We start from the raw sequence: 22,041 nt of genomic DNA, 5'->3' as shown, positions 1-22,041 counted from the left end.
TCAATCCACCATCTTGGAAAACAAAAGTAACAGTTTTCTCATTTTTAAAGGTTTTGTTAAGATCTGTTAATGACTCACAAAGAAATAGTATTGGGTATATTTGAAATTAGTATTTATTCATTTATGTTGATAAGTGAAAACACAAGATGGTTATCAAGATGGAAGTACTTAATATGTATATTTCAATATTCTTAGATGCAAATAACTTCACTTTTGATGTATTTTTATTTTACATCAGTTTCATTTCAACTTAGGTTTAAGGGGTTCTTGATAATCTGACATGATAAGTGGTGTTGGAATTGGCATTAAAATCCACCATGCTCTACAGCACTTCATCCTTCTTCGGCAGGCACCAATTTGATCTTCTACTACTTTGCAGACATCTCTTCTGCAAACACCAGACCAATTGAGACAATGACTTTCAGCAGCACCCAAACCACCTCTCACTGCAGGAAAGAAGATCCAGTGAGATAGTCCACAAATGGAATGTAAATCCATAAACACTCTTAAGTAACAGAATAAATTTAGTATGAGCATTTCTATGTGGGAGCTTTTGAAATGGTTGCTGCTCATATGTCAGTGACATATGCAGATTAAGAAAGGGAGTAGTTCCGATCCTGGTTTGGCACAACAGTCACGGTATTTTTGGTGGGGGAAAAGGGATGTGGGAGGGGATGGTACATCTTCATCTTTTCCTCTGGGTTTTCTCTCAGAAATGGCTGTTGCTTACTGCGGGGCAAAAATGCCAGTGTCTTCTGCCAGAGAGGGTTACTGAGGGCCATAGTGGTTCCACCTTGTGGCTGATACTGATAGTCCCTTTCTGCTTTTTTCGTTCCTAGCCAGAAAAGATGTTTCTGCTGTCTCAGGTATGCCGATTTCAGGAGTTGTTTTTTCTATATGGCTATTCGTTTTTGTTTTTTTTGTTTTGTTTTTTTTTTTTTCACTCTTTCTCTCTCTCTCTCTTTTTTTTTTTTTTTGGCTTCACTGTGTTGCTGTAGTTTCTTAAGTGGTCCCTTGAACCCTCCCAGCGCTATTTTGGTTTGTACATAGCTATCTATAAATTTTTTCTTGGGGGAAGTGTAGAGTTAAAGGCTGGTATGTCCTGCTTTTGCTCCCCCGAGTGATTTTATTCCCCCAAGCTAATATTTCAGGCTTTCAATTTATTCGTGCTTTCATCTGTTCAAACAAGTGGAAATTACTTTTTCTCTCCACATTTAGATTTGCTCTCTCTACTTTAATTGCTAATAGTGTCTTAGTCATAGGATAGATTAGTTAGAAAAAAGTATATTTTTGACATTATAAATGATCCTTTCAATTTGTGTCTAAAACTGGAAAATATTAGAAAACTTGACATTTATTATTGTGTCCAGACCAGTATTTCCTCCAGATAACGTTTATTAAAACAAAGATAATTTAATGAAGATCTCTCTAATGGTAAAGCTGGTGGCTTTGTGCTATTATAATATCCTTAAAGTGACAGTCTGGTGGAAAGACCAACTAAAGCAAGGGTTAGGAGAAAAACAGTTATTACTTTCATTTTGGTCTCACTCTGCATTAAGAGTTTTCATTGTGTCAAAGATTTATTATTCATTAAGTAGCCTAATGTTCATTTAATAATAAATGGATCCTATTAAATATGATTTTTAAAATTATAATCACATTACTTTTATTCACATCTGTCTACTGATGCCATTCACAGATGAGAATGGTATAACATTATTTTATTTTTTTCATTTTGCCACATCTTTATTTACTTAGGTTTATGCTGTATCGAACAATGTATGTGTGGGAGTAATGGGTGATTCAGGAATGCATGAGGGGGAGGTTTAAGCTCTTTAACTTTGAACAATTAAAATTAGCAATATAATGTTGAAATACATGTATAACACTCAAGTGATACTTTCAAAATAGTGTATATTTCCTCTGTTTATTTGTAGCTTTTAAACCCAGCTAGAAGTATTCTATTTCTTTTAGGCACCATAAGTCTGAAAGTCTGTAGTGAAAGCTACGAGTAGTAAATGATGCTAATTCATGTACTCCCACCTGTGGAAGAATTGAATGTCTTAGATAAAAAAAGATGGTGCAATTGGTGTACCAAGTATCTTAGAATATAATTTGGTGGTGGTTTTTCTGTTTCTGTAGCAGAGTAACATATATACTATATCCAAGTCATCAAGTTATTTAAATATGCCTTTAAACAGGGAGAACTGAAAATAATACTGTGAATCCTGGTAAGCATTTAAAAATAATGAGGAGAATATTGCCTTTATGAAGTCAAAATTTATCTGAATACAACCCATATAGCAATTTCATAGCAAAACACTTCCTTTAATCCTATTTAAGTCAGAAGGAAAAGAATTCCCACTGTCAATGCTGTATTGATATAGTTCTAAAAGTTTTGAACAATGAAACATATTGTAAGAAGAGAAGTCAGAGGGGATTTGAGCCCATTGTTTTTCCTCTCCTTCTATACCTCCCAACATACCATTGGAATGTTGTAACATTTTGAAGAATCTATAGTAGTGTCGCAAATCATAGAATACTATGAATGCATCTGAATCTGAGATATCCCCAAAAGATACAAAATACGTGTGACTAGAATGAAAGAAAGATTTAGGCTTTTGGCCATGACTGCAAGTGAGCTGCTCTCAAGTGACTGCTGCTATAGAACATATATATAGTAGAGGATCTCTTTGAAACATTTCTATCCCTGAAAATGGTTAGGCAAGTTCTTAAAATATCTCCTCTTTCAAACACAAAAATAGTCTGTGAACTGGAGCTTGAGCAGTGGGCACTTTGTATTGGATAACTGATGGAGGGGGGTGAGGGTTTCCCAGATCTTCTGGGAAGATCTGCTATGATCAGTAATGCTAATGATGGTACTACTGACTCTGGGGCCATCAGAAGTTCCAGTTTGTTAATGCTGAAACTTCTATATTGAGTTAAAGCATTGGGTCGGCTTCACAGAGGAAGTCTGGATAATAGCATTCTCATTTCAGACCATAAAATGATGTCAGGTTAAGGATGAACAATGAGTTCAGTATTAAAAATGATCAGGTAAGCAAGACACCATGAATAAAAGTTAATGAAATGAATAGCATATCTAGACCCTTTAAAACTAGATGTATTGAAATCGTCAATGTGGAGAAATAATTAAGCAGGTATGTATCAATTGTTTAAAGAAACAATCTACTATTACAAAGATGTAAAAACAATAGTAAAACAATATAGATGATAGAAAAAACGGGCAGGTCTGGCTGGGCGTGGTGGCTCATGCCTGTAATCCCAGCATTTTGGGAGGCCAAGATGGGTGGATCACGAGGTCAGGAGTTCAAGATCAGCATGCCCAAGATGGTGAAACCTTGTCTCTACTAAAAAATAAATATATAAAAATTAGCCGAGCATGGTGGCAGGTGCCTGTAGTCCCAGCTACTCAGGAGGCTGAGATAGAAGAATCGCTTGAACCCGGGAGTTGGAGGTTGCAGTGAGCCAAGATTGCACCACTGCACTCCAGCCTGGGCAACAGAGCGAGACTCCACCTCCAAAAAAAAAAAAAAAAAAAAAAAGGCAGGTCTGAAACAAAAAATAATTTAAAAATAAATGCAAGTTATTAATGATATATTAGACACAGGTAAGAGGATAACTAGTGAAGAAAAAAATGTTTAAATGATATACCCAGAATGTAGCATGGAAACACAAGGTCTAACATTTATTTAATTCAAATATGGGGGGAGAGAAGTGTAAAAGGATTCACCATTTCAAGAGATTCTCAAAAAGAAATTAAGAAAAGGTATAAATCCATTGATTCAAACAATATATTTCTAACAGATGATATAAAAATAAACTCACTTTAGTTAAATTATAAAACATTAAAACCAAACACCAGACCATACAAATATTGAAAAAAGGATAATTTATAATGAAATAATATTTATCTGATTATTATAGTAAAGCAAAAACTAAAAATGAGTAAACTAGTATCAACAAATGTCGAGAGCAAATAACTGTTAATATAGAATTGGGTACTCAGTAATGCCGTCTTTCCAGATCAAAAATCACAATATGAAATTGACAGAGAAAAATGAAAATTGTTCACTACCAAGAGATCCGCAGCAAATAAAATTTCAAAGGCTACATATCAGAAAGAAAGAATTTAACCCAAAAGCTGATATTAGAGTCAACTTGGAATTCCATAAATATCACTGAACTGATGATAATAGTAACACTTTCTGACACGTGGGGATTCTGAAAAGAAGTGAACTTTTACTTTTGTTTAGAATTTGGAAAGTTATAGAAAAATGCTCTTGCCCTGACAAAGAGAATAAGCTGGATAAACTATAGATCATAGATTTCATTTTAAAACACAGAACTGAGGTCTCAAAAAAAGCTAATTAACTTAAATTCAGAGTGATGAAGCCCTGCTGAAAAAAGAACGGATCCACAGATGCTTTGTGCCTAGCAGAGTTGCAGCAGCAGAAGCAGGAGGAAGCTGCCCTTGGTGGAGATAACAAGGAAACAAGTGAATCTCCAGCAAATGTTGAAAGGCTGAGTGTGGGCTTGTGATAGTTTAGCATCATCAGTAGGGGCCCAAACACACTCACTCTCATTCACTCTCCCTCACTAATGCTTTCTTTCTTTCTTTCTTTCTTTTTTCTTTCTTTCTTTCTTTCTTTCTTTCTTTCTTTCTTTCTTTCTTTCTTTCTTTCTTTCTTTCTTTTTCTTTCTTTCTTTCTTTCTTTCTTCTTTCTTTTCTTTCTTTCTCTTTCTTTCTTTCTCTCTCTCTCCTTCCTTCCTTCCTTCCTTCCTTCCTTCCTTCCTTCCTTCCTTCCTTCCTTCCTTCCTCCCTCCCTTCCTTCCTGTCTGTCTCTCTCTCTCTCTCTCTTTCTTTCTTTGGAGTCTCACTCTGTCGCCTAGGCTGGAGTGCAATGGCGCGATCTTGTCTCACTGCAACCTCTGCAAATATAATAATAAATGCTGCTGAAATTCAATCCTGTCAGATCTAACTGCCTGCATATAAATTTCCAGGTCCCACAAAGACATCTCATTGAGGTCACATTCTGTTGTATTCTTACTTTGTATCTTGAGATGCCTTGGTGGGACATGGAAATTTATATGTAGGCAGTTTGATCTGACAGGATTGAATTTCAGCAGCATCCATTATTATATACACTCACTAGATCAAAAAACATGGATGGAATCTTATCAACAGGAGCTACTGCTAAATGAGTCTCTTTTCTATTTTTCCCTATTATTATCCTAGTGAAGCTGTAAATATTAGGTTCTTGAACTCACAGGACTGATTCTAGGATCTTGTCTGGCCAGGGATATAGCCTTCTAATCTGCAGAACCTTGTAGTAATCAGCTACTAACTTACCTGAGGATAAAAGAATTGAAAAAAGAAGGAGAATAAGAAGAAGCAAATGGAGTCTCATGGCTGAAGGGCCAGCATCAATGTAGGTTGAGCCTGGAGTCTCTGGACATCGTGGGTCTGGGCCTTTTTATGATGCTGTCTGAGTCTGTGATTTGTTCTTGGTTAGTAGAGCCTAACGAAAAGAGAATAACTAAATCTACCACAAGAAACTTCCAGGGACACACAAGTACATAAATGTGGTGATATCTCAATGGATGAGAAAGCAGGTGAATGCTGTTTATTTCCAAATGACTCAGGATGTCTTATTGTCACCTGCTTTCTTTATTACTTTCAACATACACATGCAATAGTCATTGCTCTTACTTTAAGTATAAAGTATTGTTTGCCAGGCAATATAGTAGGAACTGAAGTAAAATTGTTATACAAAAACTGTACGTAATTAATGGATATAGTTTGGCAAATTTGCACATAGATATTACTCTTGTTACCACAACCAATACCCAGGTAATAATATATCCGTCACCTCCAAGTGTTTCCTACGTCCCTTTATTGTTGTTGTTGTTGTCAGAACCCCTAAGATCGACCCTTTTAACAAATTGTTAAATACAAAATACCTCAGTAATAACTATAGGTACTATGTTTTAGAGCCTATCTTTGTAATTGACTCATTTTGCATAGCTTTAACCCTTGAACAATAACTCCCCATATTGCTCTTTCCCACTCAATAAAATACCAAACTTTTTAAAAGCACATTCTATGTAATCCACTTTATGAAGCTTTTTCTAACATTCTTTTGTCTGCTCCCCCTCAGTAAAGGGAACAACTAATATAACAATTACCTATTTTGGATTTTTGTGTCTCTTACATATATTCCTGCATGAACCCATGTAACACTTTATCTCCCATTATCTTAATATGAAGTAAAATAAAACTTGAAATGATTTTAAAAATGAAATCACAGAAGGACTTTGTAAAAGTATGATGTACCATTGCTTAGTTGTAAGAATTCAAGTGACATTAGGGGTTTTAAAACATCTTTTGTTTTGATTTGTTCTTTGCTTGTAAACCTTGTGTCTTGCATATTGTGGGCACAGTGTCTTTCCCAGCTATTTGCTTGGGGAAGATCAGTTAGAGTTACAATGAACATCAAAGGCTATCTTGTCTAGTGACTTACCTTCCAGATGAGGAAATGAGCTGAGGGAAAGGAAGAAACTTGCCCAAGATCACCCAGTGATCAAGTGAGGAAGGTGATAGGGACAGCACTAATGCTTGGTATTCTGAGCCTCATTCTAGTTTCCACTCTTGCCCCTTCTCTGTTTCCTCCTCTCTTCCCCAGCCTTCTAAAGAAAACTTTGCAGTTCTGCTGCAATGTCTACCTAAGGACATCCTGAGGAGACCCCACTTTTCATTAGACTGCTTTTTTAAGCACTGTCCTGCATTTTCTTCTTCAGTCTTGTTGTATCCCATTTTTGGCGATAAGTAATGCTTCTGCTGTGCTGTTCTATCCAATTAGTTTTTTACTATTTTCATTGAGTGAAAATTAAAACAACAAAAAACATGAGTTTATCTAAATTTGAAAGTTTTAAAACTTGATTAAAATTTCCTGGAGATATGGATGTAAGACATATATTTTAAAATATTTTTCATTTTCAAAATTAAAAATCAAACCTATATATTTAGCCAGGGTGACTACTTGATAACTACTAATCAGATAGGTCTTCAGTAATGCCACAAGGTTAATACACTTATAAATCAATTCCCTGGTGTTTTGTGCTACTGAGTTAATACAATTTGATACGATATCACCTTTAACCAGGCTTTGAGGAGTCACACAAAGGAACAGCACAACAGAACCATAGGGTAGGATGTGTGGGAAAACCGAGATGTAAAACACAGCCTTGACTCTGACATTTACTCCACTGTTGGGAAAAGTACTTCAATTCCCAGGGCCTTAATATTTTCCTGTATAAAACAGGAAAAATAGAGCCATCTTTAACGTTTTGTCAAATCTTGTTGCTGAGTGATTTTATAGTGTCTGCAGCTATCCTCTCTGCTAATCACAACAAGGTTAACTAACTGTTCTTTTGTTTAGGTAAAGATATTTCTGCATTTGTTTACAAATACTTATTCTTCCCTTCCCAAGAAAGGAAACATTTTAAAGATAATTTATAAGATGTTCAGAGTCTCTTACATATCAACCCTTCACAATGTGGTAGAGTAGCTTAACCCCGTCCCTAAGAGTATAGATTCAGATCAGCCTGTTTGTAATTAACCCCCAAACCTATGTGGAGTGTGGTATAGATAATATATTTCAAATACATGAAAAGGCGCATGTGCACACACACACACACACGCACGCACGCACACACACAGACAGTAGTACTAAGGCAGAGGTGCAGATGAAAATATTGGATAGACAGCTCAAAACTCTTAGTACTAAAATAATCCTAATAATAACTTTCCTTCCAAAGTCATCACCGACAATCAGATCTCTTAAAGGTTGGTGCCTTAGGTTTTTGAACTTTGTGTAACTTTTGGCTTTCTTATTTGGTTGTATGCTATTTATCTCATAGAAAGAATCTTCTTCTTCATCCTATGCCAGTGCTGTATTGTAGGGGCTTGTGAACGTTTTTCTGGTCTATAGCCATCCAGGTTACTGGCCTCTGGCTTCTTAGGAGCAAGGCTATCACATGCTTTTGTTCTTTGCTTGCTTCCTTGTAAGGGCCCGACATACTTAACAAATATTTGATCAACTGAACTCATTTTCCACCTCCGTTCTCTCCCACTTCAATCTCTCCCTTTTACTTCTTCCAGATTAGTTTTCCTACAGCAAAATGAGAATTGTCCAAAAACTTCCCTTCATCTTTACAACTTGAAGGATTCATTACCCTAAGCAGTCCTTCGAAACTGACTATCACAGACTAGATAAAAAGTCTGGGTTCACCAAGAATAGGCATGTGTGCCATTATATTTTCTGTTGAAAGCTTTGGAAAGTGTCTTTTAGCAAACAACATAAAGCATAGAATTTAACCGTTCCTGACAATGTAAAAGGATCATCCACATTCTCACATGTCCATGGCTACTTTCCCACTCCTTCCCCAACCTTGAAATCCTGAATTCAAAAGAAAACATAAGAAAATAGTATGCCTCATGTAAGGCAACAGGTTGCTTAATCTTTCTTGCCTATACACATTCAAGAGCTCCAGAAAAATTTCTGAGCTACTTAGGATGTCTGATCCTCTTCTTGGGTAAAAGCAGTAAGTCCTACATGTAGTCACCAAAATCATGTCTGTTCAAGGGGTCTTATACCTGTGATTCATGATTGCATGCTAAATGTAGAAGGATATGCTCTGTTGCAGGGCCATGTCTGGTCATTGTTTAAGTTCTACTTTGGAGGACTAGTTGCTGAGAAAGAAGAGGGAATGATAATATTAGAAATTGGAATAAAACTTAAGGGGAAAAATCAAATACAAGGGACCAACAGTACTGAGGGGCAATAGGTTGAAGATTTCTTCGATTATTGTAATATTTTCAAGGAGACCCCCATGAATCCTTCCTGGCTGACCCCAACATAGCTTTGGCATAGCCCTTATGCCAAGTGTCTTAGGCTAACTAGCTTTTCCTAAAGAAAATAGAGGAGTTATGGAGAACAATATTTAGTAGAATAATGCCTGATTCTCTTGCTTTTGAGGTCTAGTAACTGCTAGTAAACTTGCCTAATTAATTCACATTAAGAGGTAGAGTAATGAGGGTTTCAAGTACTTGAACCACCACTGACTTCATTTCACGTGAGAGTTCTTATGGAGAGCTAATGAACTATGAGGCTACAGGTCTCTCGGCCAATAAGTCTTCTAGATTTCCTGTGACTCCGTTTTCTGGTCATAGGTGATTTTGCTTTTGCTTTGAGTATTATAGCACCATAAGGTGTCAGACACTCTGCTCTTACCAAGGCTTACACAAAGTTTATCTTGTTATTTGGTAGAGTTTTGCCCATTCAAAAAAAAGAGAGAGAGAGAATGATAAAGAGGAGGACAGCAATCCTCACTGCTGAAGGAAGAAGAAAGCTTGCCTTTATTTCCAGTAGGCAGAAAAAACTTCCGTCTGTAGCTCTCTAGCACCAGTGGAATGTCTTTGTTTGGATAATAAATGTCCTTCCATACCTCATTAGGCATATTCACAGACAGAGATGTATTATGCACGCAAAATCACCTTCATGGGATGACTGAAAGTCCATGTTTTATTGGACACTAAGTTCATTAGAAAGATGTGGGTGCACAGTTTTGACCAGAAAACCTTGTTAAATGGGAACATAAGCTACAAATATTTTGGCAAAAGGTTAAGGTTTATGAACAACCAACCATTTATATTAAGTTACAATTAATTAGGCCATGTTGAGAAACCATTTGGTTTAGTTAATTATTAGACATTTTGTTAGTGAACACTTCCCAGACTTTACTAGCCCTGCTAATCCCTGCTTTGCTCCTGGTCTGAACCCCCACAGTGCCTTGTTTATGGTACAGTGCCTACTGCTTGTATGCTAGATTAGTGAATGTCTATTTGCCTCCTCTACTACTGTGTGAGCTTCTTGTTTGCCAGGACAGGGCTATATTCCTCAGAGCTGAGGAGAGAGTTGAATCATGTGGTCATTTATTCTCAAATCCTCTTCAACAAGTGAAGCGAAACAGGACAGTGAAAGGCCACTGCACATGGAAGCAGGAGGTCTGGATTTGAGTTCTGAATCTCTAGATCTGTTACTAACTGGAGGTGTGGATAGAGTCAGGAAAATTTTCTTCCTTAAGTCTTGATAGCACCTATGTAGGTCCAGATCTGTTGGGATTCTCAATAATTACTGTGCATAAAATCAACTGAAAGTTATTTTGCAGTGCAGATTCTTAGCCCCATTCTATGAAATGTTTACTGTTTTATAAATTGATAAATAATTTTTATTAGACAATGTAAATTTCCTTACTTGCACCAGCATACAAAAATATTGAATAATATTAGCAGCAGAATCTTTCAACAAAACAACTATGTATAGCTATTAAACCACTTTGTTTCACTGCTTTTTATTTTCTTTTATTTATCACCATTGTTTTATTTATAAACATTGTTTCTGCTCATAAGGAGTATGTATTCTCTACATGTTTATAAAATTAATGCCTGAATGAAGTTGCTTAAACAAGACAGAAGTTGATTTCTTTGTCACTTAAAATTAACCTGTAGTTACACCATTCAGGGCTAGTACAGATACTTTCTAATATCATTAGGGATGCAGGTCCCTTCCAGGTATCTGCTCTGCTATACTTTAGAAAATACCCCAGATTGGCTGCTAAATTCCCACCTATTATTTCTGAATTCTAGACAGCAGGAAGAAAAAAGGTGTGGGAGAAGGGCAAAGGAACATCTACCCTTCCTTTTTAAATTTTTTAACCAACCTCCCTTAAAAACACTTTGTTAAGATATGATTACATTCAAAAAGCTGTACCTATTTAATGTGTATATCTCAGTGAGTTTGAGGATAAGGATACATTGTGAAAGCATCACTACTATCAAGATTATAAACATAATCATCACCTCCTGAAGTTCTCCCTCCCATTCTAATTATTATTTCTATTAGTAAGAACAATTAACATAAAATTCACCCTCCTATTATATTTTAAGTATGCAATACAGCATTCATAACTATAAGCACTATGCTGTAGATTAGACCTCCTGAACTTATTTATGTTTGTATATCTAAAACTTTGTACTATAATCACACCTACTCATTTGCCTGCACCAGAGCTCCTGGCAACCTCCAGTCAACTCTCTGCTTCTGAGTTTATTTGAGATTTCAAATACAAGTGAAATCATACAATATTTGTCATTCTGTGTTTGGTTTATTTCACATGACTTCATGCCCTTCAGATCCACCGATGCTGTCACAAATGACAGGGTTTCATTATTATATAATACTGAATAATATTCCATTGTGCGTACATATATATATAAAACGTTAATTCATCCGTCCGTGAATGAATGATAACATGTGTGTCTTCTTCATATATCTTGATTATTGTGAACAGAGCTGAAAGGAACATATGAGTGCAGATATCTCTTTCACATAATGATTTCAATGACTTCATATATATATTATATGTTTTATATATATATATATAAAATAAATGGGATTGCTGGAACAAAATGGTATTTTTATTGTTAATTTTTTGAGAAACCTCCATACTATTTTCCAAGATGGCCATACTAATTTACATTCCCACCACCAGTATACAAAGGCTCCCTTTTCTCCACATCCTTACCAACACTTGTTATCATCCATCTTTTTGATAATAGTTATTCTAACAGGTGTGAGGTGATATTTCATGGTAGTTTTCATTTGCATTCCCGTGATGACTAGAGAGGGTAAGAATTGTTTATATATATATCGTCCATTTGTATCTCTTCTTTTGAGAAATTCCTACTCATATCTGTTAGTTCATTTTAGTTTTTTAATTTTAATTTTATACACAGAGGATACATGTGCAGGTTTGTTCCATGGATGTCTTGTGTGACGCTGAGGTTTAGAGTATGAATGATCTCATCACACACATAGTGAACATAATACCCAATAGACAGTTTTTAAGGCCTTGTACCCAACCCTCCCTCCTCCCTCTAAGAATCTCCGGTGTCTATTGTTTCCATATAAGTGAGAGCTAAGCAATGTATAACCCAATGTTTAGCTCTCACTTATAACGGTGAATATGTAGTATTTGGTTTTCTGTTCCTGCACACAATACCACACTGGGCTAATTTTTGTATTTTTGGTAAAGACGGAGTAGCTTCAGCATGTTGGCCAGTCTGGTCTCAAAATCCTGAGCTCATGTGATCCACCCACCTCACAAAGTGCTGGCATAACAGGCATGAGCCACTGTACCTGGCTTTTCTGAATTTTTTTTAGCTTATATTAGGTTTGTCTGTTCTAGAATTTTGTGCACATTTATTTATATTATAGGACAGTTTTTAGCTTAGCTTTCCCCACTCAGGGTGAGAAAGATTATATTGATCCAAGATGTTGATTAATAGAGTTGATCATCCCCCTTTATTGCCCAATATTACTCTATAATATGCGTATAATTTGTTTATCGATTTCCTCTCGGTAGACATTTGAGTTGTTCCAGGTTTTAGCTATTGTTAATAGAACTCAAGGACATTTTTTAAAATAAAAAAATTCAATCCAAAATGTCCTTTCCTTTTGACTCTCCAATATTGTGTCAGGGTTACATTTTTGTTGTCATGAAAATCCAATTACATTGAACAAGATGTGTTTCCAGAATCAAGATTCAGTATATGTGTGGTCTAGCTGTGTCCCAAGAATGTAGCCCTTATTAGTTTTATTAAGCATTTTCCTATATAAATTGAAATCAAGTAGAAGATGCATTTTTCCACAGTAGGAGACATAGAACAGTTTAGGACTTTGGAGAGATAGCAACTTGCTGCTTGCCTGTGCAACCCACCTCAAAAGATACAACTTCTCCAACTTTTGGTTTCTGGTGACTTGTCCAAACAATTAGATGTGAACTGACCTTATTCCTTACAATACTACAAGTCGGTCTTCTGCACCTGGCCAAATACAGTATAAAATTGATGGGCATACGTTTCTTTTGTTTTCATGCTTTCTATTTACAGCTATTCTCTTTGGCTGGGCACTATGGCTCATGCTTATAATCCCAGCACTTTGGAAGGTCGAGGTACAGGGATCACTTGAGACCAGGGGTTTGAGACCAGCCTGGCCAACATAATGAAAGCCGTCTTTCTGAAAAATACAAAAGTTTTCTGGGCATGGTGGCACATGCCTGTAATCCCAGCTACTCAGGAGGCTGAGGCAGGAGAATCGCTTGAACCCAGGAGGCAGAGGTTGCAGTGAGCTGAGATTGCGCCTCTGCATTCCATCCTGGGTGATAGAATTAACCTTCATCTCAAAAAAACAAAAAGCTAATCTGTAATTTTCTTTTGGTGCATAACTATTGTGGGTATGTGAATGTGTATCTGTAGCACCTAGAATAGTGCCTAGCCCATCACTTGTGTTGAAAATTGAGAAAACCTTCTTAATATAACTTTTACACACTCTAGTTCTGAATTTAAAGACAGAAAAAGATAGGTTAGCAAATATACGTATCAGTTATTTCTATTGACAGATCATTTGGAGAACACGTTTTTGGATGTGGGAGAATAAAGGTCCCTAACTCTCCACCCCAGAAATAATTTTGCTGATACAAAAATCAGTCAGACATGGTGGCACATGCTTATAATCCTAGCTACTTAGGAGGATGAGGTGGGAAAATCACTTGAACCCAGGAGGCAGAGATTGCAGTGAGCCAAGAGTGCCCCATTCCACTCCAGCCTAGGCAACAGAAAAAGACTCTGTCTGAAAGAAAAAAAAAAGTTGTTACTATATAGGAGACAATTTTATTGTCATCTCATTTAAAATTGAAGAGTACATTTGGGTCGAATTCTTATGCCTGCAGAGACATTTGCCTCTGGCTTAAAATCACTGGCTCCAGGAGGAAACTCCACCAGAGGGCATCGTAAGGATTTCATAGTGTCTAAGTCATCTTGGTAATTCTTCAAATAATTCCTGGCAATTCTGTTAGGTCTTGAACTTCACTTACTTCTTATATGTTTAATAAAAAGAAGTTCAAAACGTTGTCATGGCTGTTGAATTCCCACAGGCTTGTCTTCCCCTTAAAATTCATTACATAGTTTGTACTCTTTTGCGAATATAATACATAAGTTTGGAGGTGGATGCTTTCAGCCATTAAGTTCAAAAGTACTGCTACATGGGCCGGGCATAGTGGCTCATACCTCTAATCCTAACCCTTTGGGAGGCCAAGGGGTGCAGATCACAAGATCAGGAGATCGAGACCATCCTAGCCAACATGGTGAAACCACATCTCTACTAAAAATACAAAAATTAGCTGAGTGTGGTGGTGCGCAAGTAGTCCCAGCTACTTGGGAGGCTGAGGCAGGACGATTTCTTGAACCAAGGAGGCGGAGGTTGCAGTGAGCTGAGATCACACTATTGCACCCCAGCCTGGTTATAGATCAAGATTATGTCTAAAAAAAAAAAATACTGCTACATGGACATCCATCATTCCGGCATCTCTGCCATAACAGCTGAGTATCGACAATGTCTCTTAGTTTCTTTAACTCCAAATTTGTGTTGTGTCCCTTGGTCTCCTGTCGTACCATAAAGTGTATTATTTACAAAAAGGACAATTTATCTATTGTTATTTCCTCTCAGTATGCTACATCCTTTTAGAATTTAAACATAGTGTCTCCCAACCTGAAATTTGATTTTTAAAAAACCAGAAAAATGTTTTTGGACATCTTTTATTTCCAGCTGTTTTCATCTTCATCTCCTCTCCTGAACTCAACTGAGGGTAAAGTTCATTCGTCAAAATTTCTCCTCAACTCACAACAACCTCATCCCACTCCAATATGATTTTTGTCCCCATGAATTGATGCACATAATTTTTGCTGGCAGTGGTAATGTCCTAATAAAAAAAATCATGAGATGGCATCAGACTTTACCTTATGTTCTAGCTCAGCAGAATTTGATCCCTGTCTGATAAGGAAACCATATTTTCCCTAGAAACTTTTCACTTTTGTCACAGGTTTGGTTCCCAGGGAGCTGGATATAGATGAAGTTTAGTGTGCAGGATGTTTATTAGGAAGTAATGTCAGGATCCACATCTGTAGAAAGGATTAGAGGGAAGCCTTCTGTGCAAAGGGACAAGTCTAATGGCAATGCAGCCTGACTTTGTCAACTGGCCGCACAGACAGAGCTGTTCAGCTAAGAAGGCCTCCCCTATTTGTCCCAATTGAATCAAATGGCAAAGTCTATGCATCCCTTGCCTCCATTAATAATTGTGTGCTTGCCACTTGTGGAGGGTGAGACTTTGAAGCAGGTGGCTTTCTGTGGCTGAAGAAAACCTTAAATGTGCTGGCAAAGTTTTCCAAAGAGACAGAGAATGGCATCTGCCATGTATGTTGCCCCTTTCCAAAGAGGAAGCAACAAGGATAACGTCCTCCAATGGCGCTGTATGCAGATGGGTGGACAGTAATATCTGTCCCTCCTGTGACCTAAGAAGAACAAGTGGCAGACATGCAGCCAGGTAGTTAGAGGTGCCACAGTGTTAGGAGATAAACATCTGTCATAAGCAGTGCTTCTTTGAATCAGGTGTGACACAAGTCTTGCATCCTTTGCATGGACTCCTTCCCCGTTATCCTGCTGTCCTACCTCATGAAGGTGAGTGGGGGCTGGGTGGTGGGCAGTCCCAGGACGAGGTACACTTTGCCTGCAGTGTTCCCACATGAGTTCCAAGGTAGCCCAGGTGATCATCCATGAACTTTGTATTTTCCTTATGCTTCTTGTCTTTGCCTTTGAGGAACACGTTTCATTGGACTCTGAGTCCAAACAACTCATGTATCCCTATATCTTCACATTGTCCTTCACCTAAGGGAATCTCTAATCTCTAATGCCTTTGTTTTATTATTACTATCAATATTATAATAATTAACATTGTCGTTATTAACTCCATTGTTGGTTTTCAGTTATTTTTATTCATGGAGTTAATATGAATTATTCTTTTGTGGCTACTTACACCAAGATGAAGATAATTTATTAGTTCGGGAAGAATCTGCATTCTGAAGGTGAATAGAAGTTCACACTACAGATGGGCAGACACATGCCCTCCCAATTCCTGATGGACCTCCTAGTGCCTCCTAGACCTAAGGGGTCTCCTGCAATGCTCCAAGATGCCACCAAGGCAGGGATCTGCTTGTGCATGCCTGAGAGCATTCAGGATGAAGTGAGGCTCTGGAAAAATGCACGAGTTTCCACATAATCCCCAAAAACCTTACAGGTGAACTGGATGCCACAGAAACAGGAGTGGTCATTGACACAACAAAGTCACCAAAATTGTTTTGAAGTCAATTAGGAAACCCAGGAATCACTCTTGCTGCCATTAAGTGGAAGAACAGGAGCCTGTGAATGGCATCCTTGTCCTGCCTGAAACTACACAGATATTTCTATGTGGCCTCAGGTACCAGGAATCTCCGTGATTTTCAGAAAGGCAGGGACAGCCTATGCCAGCCCATCCCTCTGCAGAATGTGCCCCAGCGGATCAGAGGCATGGAACCATCATGGACTGCACAAAGGCTCAAGGCCAGCTTCCCAGACCTGCCTGTGACTCTAGGTAAGTTCTGAGTCCACGTGGGTGCCAAGGAAAGGTTAATGATGACCTGGAAAGATGGGACAAGCAGACACCACCCCTAAACAATCTACAGGATTCTAACTTCAGCAGGAAGCCAAAGACCAGCTCATGCCACACTAGTGCACCTTGAAAACCCCTGAATGCAATGCCGCTCTGCAGAGAATTCAACAAAGAAGTTTTTGCATTCTAGGCTGCATTTTACAGTGCTTCTGGACACGTGATCAGAAATTGAACATTGGTATATCTAACTCTGACATTTTTCACAAAATAGTTTTTTTAAATGAGGTAATATAGACAAAATATAATATAACCATATGTATTATATGCCAAAATATGCTTCACTGGCATCAAGTAGACTCACTTTGAAATACAATCTAGGACAACCTCCATTTTCAGAGTATTTTCTTTTCGAAAGTGAAACTCTCCCACCAAAAACCAACAACATCACAGGCTTTTGCCTCCAACAAACCGACAAAAAACCAATACATTTATTCTACCACTGTGAAATGGACTGCGGTGTAACACATACGTGTGAAACCCCACATGTGGCATCGCCGTGAGCCAAATGAGGACTCGTGGTGTAAGCAACACTCCTCACGTGTTAGTGTGCGTGAGATTCACTTGGCGGAATTTGACTAGGTGCGTGTTGGTAGAGTGGGGCTGAGGTTCTCTTGCCCCTGTGGATGCTTAAGAAGTCACAGGTCCTGCGAAGACCTGCGGTCCCCTCAATCAACTCTGTTTCGGAGACAAAATGACTTGGATTGCTGACAAGTCAAGAAATTTTCAAGCCCTTGGAAAATCAGTTACACACAAACACGGAATGAAAGTCAAAAGAGAGTACGTCATCTTTTTGAGAATTTTATTCACTTCAAAACAAATTAAACACACCTATTTCCAATGGCATTCCAGAGCCCAATTTTCGAGGCTGAGGAAACACCCCAAGAACGCTTTGTGCAGAACGCTTCACAGCGTCCAAAACATTGCTGTCAGGGCGGGGCACAGCTGAAGGCCTGCATCTCTCAGGGTTCCCTAACTGTTCCCTGATTCAGTCATCTAGAGAGCAAATGCACAGTCATTCCCCAGTTTCCTACTGACATCACAGCAGAAGTCTGACTCCCACGCGTCACCGTCACCCAGTTTCTGAGGCAACGAATCATTGGCACAGATGCTTCTGGTGGCGGGTTTCCGGAGCGCCCTGCGAACTACAATGTCCCTCACCAGAATTCGATGAGGCAGAGTCTCTGCATGTGGTCCCTGCCTGGCCTGGGCTCCAACATCCCCAGAAGCACCACAGCTGGGGAGTTTGGGAGTCACCACACACAGTCTGCTCTCTGCTCTGTGCTCCTTAGTCCCACAGACCCCTCCAAATCACGGGAGCTGGATGCAATGGAGCCCTGGCCACCTGTAGTCTCACTCCAGGTCAGAATCGCTGTCCTCTGAGGAGGAGGAAACCTGAAGGTCCTCATAGAGGACACTCAGGGGGACAGGAACACAGGGAGCCTCAGACTTCTCTGAGACATGACGGCTGTGAGCGAGGAAGGCTCCCGGCTTCTCAGGAGAGGGAAACAAGGGAGCTGTCAGGAGGCTGGAGCTCCACCATCCGTTTTCCAGTCTCCGGAAGAGCATTCTGAGAGGCTGGGCCCCATCGTGGCTGGCCGCTGGGTGATGGGACATGGTGCAGGCCTGGGCAGTAGGCAGGCAAGGTCTGCTGTGCGGAGGCTGCCGGTCGCTGCTGGGCACCTGGGCGGGTGTCCTCCTGCTCATCTGGGGCGACGGACTTGGTCTGAGTTCGGTTGCAGCTGGCGGAGGTTGGAGAGTCTCCGGGGCCCCCAGCTCACCTCCCTGGATGGCATTTTCGGGCATCTGGAAGGGACCCATTCTCGGTTTCTTGGGGAAGTTCAGGCAAGCCTGAGTCGGAGCCTGGGCAGGTCTCTTGGCTCCTGGCCTGAAACTGAGATTGGAGCCGAGGCCCAAGCTGTGTGTGTCGGCTGGTGGGCAGGGCTGTGAGGTCACCGCAGGACGTTTGTCTTGTGCCTGGGGGCTGATGACCCGGATCAGGCCGTGGGGCTTGGAGGCAGCCTGGGGAACTTCTCGACGGCCACCCTGAGGCCTGCTGTGTGTCGGCTTCCTCACGACGAGAGGCTCCGGGCCCTGCTGCCTGACTCCAGGCTGAGGGATGTCGGCCACAGCCCCTGTCTGTCGTTCCTTTGGTCGGAGACTTGACGAGGAGCTCAGACTGGCTTTTCTGAGGGGAGACAGTGAAGCCAAGATGGATACCGTGTCAGACATTTTCGTAGCTGAGCCATCAGTGAGGGCATGGTCCACGCGTGGCCTCTTATTAGTTGCTTGGACCGGCATTGGCCTGCTTGCAACCTGAAAGAAAGGAGACCACACACGTTAGAAGTTCCTCGGCATCGAGCCAACATGGAAATCAACCACATCCAAAGACAAGGTGTACACAGCAGGAAATTCTTAATACGGTAAGGACAGGCGGTCCTTGGAAGTAGGGACAGATCCTCAAGGTGAGTGCTGATCGGGGCAAGACCCATGAAAAATGCACTCTCGAGCTATGATCTGAGAATACCATTTTTCTAAAGACTGTGTCTTGGGCATTCACTGGATCAAAGCGCCTCCACTCAGCCTTCCATGAAGTGGGACGGACTAATGCCCTTCTGAAGGCAGGTCGGTGGCTCAAGGGTTCCCAGGACGTCTTTTCTGAAAACATGCATGTTCCTGGGGTGAGCCGCCTCCATGTTTGGGGCCCCTGAGGGACTAATTTCCTCACGCCGCTAGGAAGACGTTGTTGGCAGGCTTGCCATCATTGCACAGAGAGAAAGCAACAGGAAATACGGCATCTTCAGATGCCTTCATCTGGAATCAAATGGACCTGGAAGGATCATGGAGTCCCTGACCCCAAGAAGGCAGGAAGAAGGGTTCCCCGATCCCCTCCCACACACGGGAACCTGAAAGGAAATCAACCAGGGTGACCTAGAGGAGAAAAAGACCAGGGGCCCAGGGTGACACTCACCCTCAGATAATCACAAGATTCCATGGATTCTTTTCGATTTGGCGGCAGCTTCTCCGGAGGTGTCCCGGAAAAGATCTGGAGGAGAGCCTTCCTCTGCAGGTCTTGTTGCCTGCAGAAGAGCAAAAGTTCAGGCCCTGCCCCCTGGTTCTCCCCAGGAGACAGGGAGAACCCTGTCTGGGGCCCAGTCCCGTTCTGTGTTTTGTGATACATAAATGGAACTTCTGCGCCCTTTCCGCCTCTGCACCTTCCCTCATGTGCCAACCTTCCCATCCTGCTGGTGGCCCTCTAGGCTTCCCAAGTAAGTACTGTCATTTGGATTCCGTTGCTTTTCCCCCTGTCATGGGGAACCCGCACGAAGCGCCCCCGCCTCTCCACCGTCCCTGAATCTCCCAGAGCCAAAGGAGCTCCCGGATGGGGAACTCGGGAGGACACGGAGCTCTGGTCTGTTTCTCTGCAGCGTTCCTTCCCTGTCCCAGAGACGGAAAGGCACACGGTGTGCGGGTGCAGAGACACTGTGTCCTTAGGTGGCAGTACCCTAAGGGTGGTGAAAACCCCTCCCACTGCTCACCTTGGTCTCGCTTCCTTCTCTCCCTTTTCCTTGTTCAAGGGCCCAGGGTTCCTTCGAACCTGGGGCTTCCATGGTTTCCGGTTTTCCTTCCCTTCCTTTCTCCCAAAGGTCTGGGGAACCAGGGCTCCGTTCCAGCACTTCATGGGGCACCTGGTACTTCTGGCCGTGTGGCCAAAGGCCCCGCAGTTTTTGCACTTGACCTGTGGGTGGAAAGGAAGTGATGCCAGTGAATGAGCTGAAGCCACAGGCAGTGATCCAATGTCAACATTGAGACGGATTGTGAATTCAGAACTGAGTGAGGATTCCAAAGCGGGGACACCGGCATGGGGGCCCTTAAGTGGCGGGAGGGTTCGGTTACGATGTTTCCTCCCAAAGCCCATGTGATGGAGGAACTCTCAAAGGAAGGACTCAGGGTTCTAGCGGGGACGATCGTGAACCCGATGTCCACAACACAGCCCAACCTGGCTACACAGGATTCTGAGTGGAAAGGGAGGTTGCTCCCAAGAGTCTCTCCAGGGACCTGTCGGGCCGGGGAGGAGGTCCCAAGCCAGGCCCAGCTTGGATGGGAAAAGCAACCCGGGTGGTGCTGGCAGAACTCTTTGGAATCCAACCCAGTCTCTGAGGACCGTGTGACACTCGCCCCCTCCTCCCCCCTCGATACCCAAAAGATTCCAAGGCTAGACATACCCTGGGATCTTCTTCATCGGGTGGGGGAGCCCTTGGCCCAACTGGGGCCCTCTGCTGCTTCTGGAGGGTCTGGGCTCTCACGAGTCTGTTTGCCCCACTTTTGGGGTCACGACGTGCCATCTTCTTCGTCTCCTGGGCGTTTTATGGCCGCCTTTTTCAGGGGTTGGTGGTTGGGTCACCTGAATCACACACAAACACACACAAAGCGATGGTTAGGCACATTGGATATTCACACACCCACAAGAAACCCTCAGCTAATTCCATGACGGTGTGGTCATGAGGAGACCTCACCACCCGTTGGTCAAATCTGTGGATCACAATGTGGTGTGTGCATCCTCAGATATTGTGTGTTCCTCTGCCGTGACTACCTGGTCCAAGAGTAAACTTTGCCTGCCACATGGCCCACGGCCTAGGTATGTGGAGTTGGAGTTGAGATTTCAATCCCAACCAAACAACTGATTCTGGAGACTGGACTTAGGTCTATCACCATTCACTCCAGTAGAAGACACAATGATTCTCTCTCCCCTGAGGGACAAAAGAATAGAAGCTACAGGGCATGGCCGATGTCACCCCTTGGCACGTCTGCTTGAAGGCAGGGATAAGGGATGCTTCCTATCAGAACTCAAATCACTACTCTTGCCGTTTCATTAGGCAACTTCCAAACACAAATTCATCGAGAGAAGTTATCTCCCTCTCTACCACACTAGCAGGTGATGGTCTTTCCTGCTCTGTCTTTTTGGCTTTAGCTCCAGCCCCTCTTTATTTATTTTTCTGGTATTTTACACACGCCATACGAATTCGTCTAAACAAACGCTGAACAAGTGGCATATGAATTTCTTACATGGCTAAAGGGCAAACCACCCCTTTTCCAAAGTTCTTTTTCCATTTACCCACCAATTCAGCATGCTGGAATAAATTTCTTTTTGCATTTCCATCTGGCTCTTATCCCAGGCACGGAGATGGAAATGTTTTCTCGCTTTCTGTTCCAAGAATTACGGGTAAGGAGAACACATCCTACCGCATCAGCGAGCCCCATTGTGATCTGTTTCTTTCACTCTCATTTGTCTCTTTTCCCCCAACCCCTCAGGGATTACGTGAAACAACCAGTCGTTCAGGGAAACTAACCTGAAAT

The 22,041-nt window shown here is 41.2% G+C and overlaps 2 protein-coding genes across 2 annotated transcripts; both read right to left on the bottom strand.

Moving 5' to 3' along the window:
• Window positions 1–240: 240 nt before the first annotated feature.
• On the bottom strand, window positions 241–5,432 carry LOC135966937 (beta-defensin 109-like). Its single transcript, XM_065527696.1, has 2 exons — window positions 5,375–5,432; window positions 241–446 (listed from the first exon to the last, which is right to left on the bottom strand). The coding sequence occupies exons 1-2, from the start codon at window positions 5,430–5,432 to the stop codon at window positions 241–243; spliced, it is 264 nt and encodes an 87-aa protein (XP_065383768.1).
• A 12,039-nt stretch (window positions 5,433–17,471) lies between these two features.
• Window positions 17,472–21,029, bottom strand: LOC135966936 (protein FAM90A5-like). Its single transcript, XM_065527695.1, has 4 exons — window positions 20,910–21,029; window positions 20,223–20,422; window positions 19,655–19,763; window positions 17,472–18,999 (listed from the first exon to the last, which is right to left on the bottom strand). Exons 1-4 carry the CDS (start codon window positions 21,027–21,029, stop codon window positions 18,037–18,039), a joined length of 1,392 nt encoding a protein of 463 aa, XP_065383767.1. The 3' UTR covers window positions 17,472–18,036.
• Window positions 21,030–22,041: the final 1,012 nt, after the last annotated feature.

This window comes from Macaca fascicularis, chromosome 13 (assembly GCF_037993035.2).
Source record: "Macaca fascicularis isolate 582-1 chromosome 13, T2T-MFA8v1.1".
In the NCBI taxonomy this organism is placed as follows: Eukaryota; Metazoa; Chordata; class Mammalia; order Primates; family Cercopithecidae; genus Macaca; species Macaca fascicularis.
The sequence above is the reverse complement of the archived record's forward strand: the minus strand, read 5'-3'. Positions and strand labels throughout refer to the sequence as shown.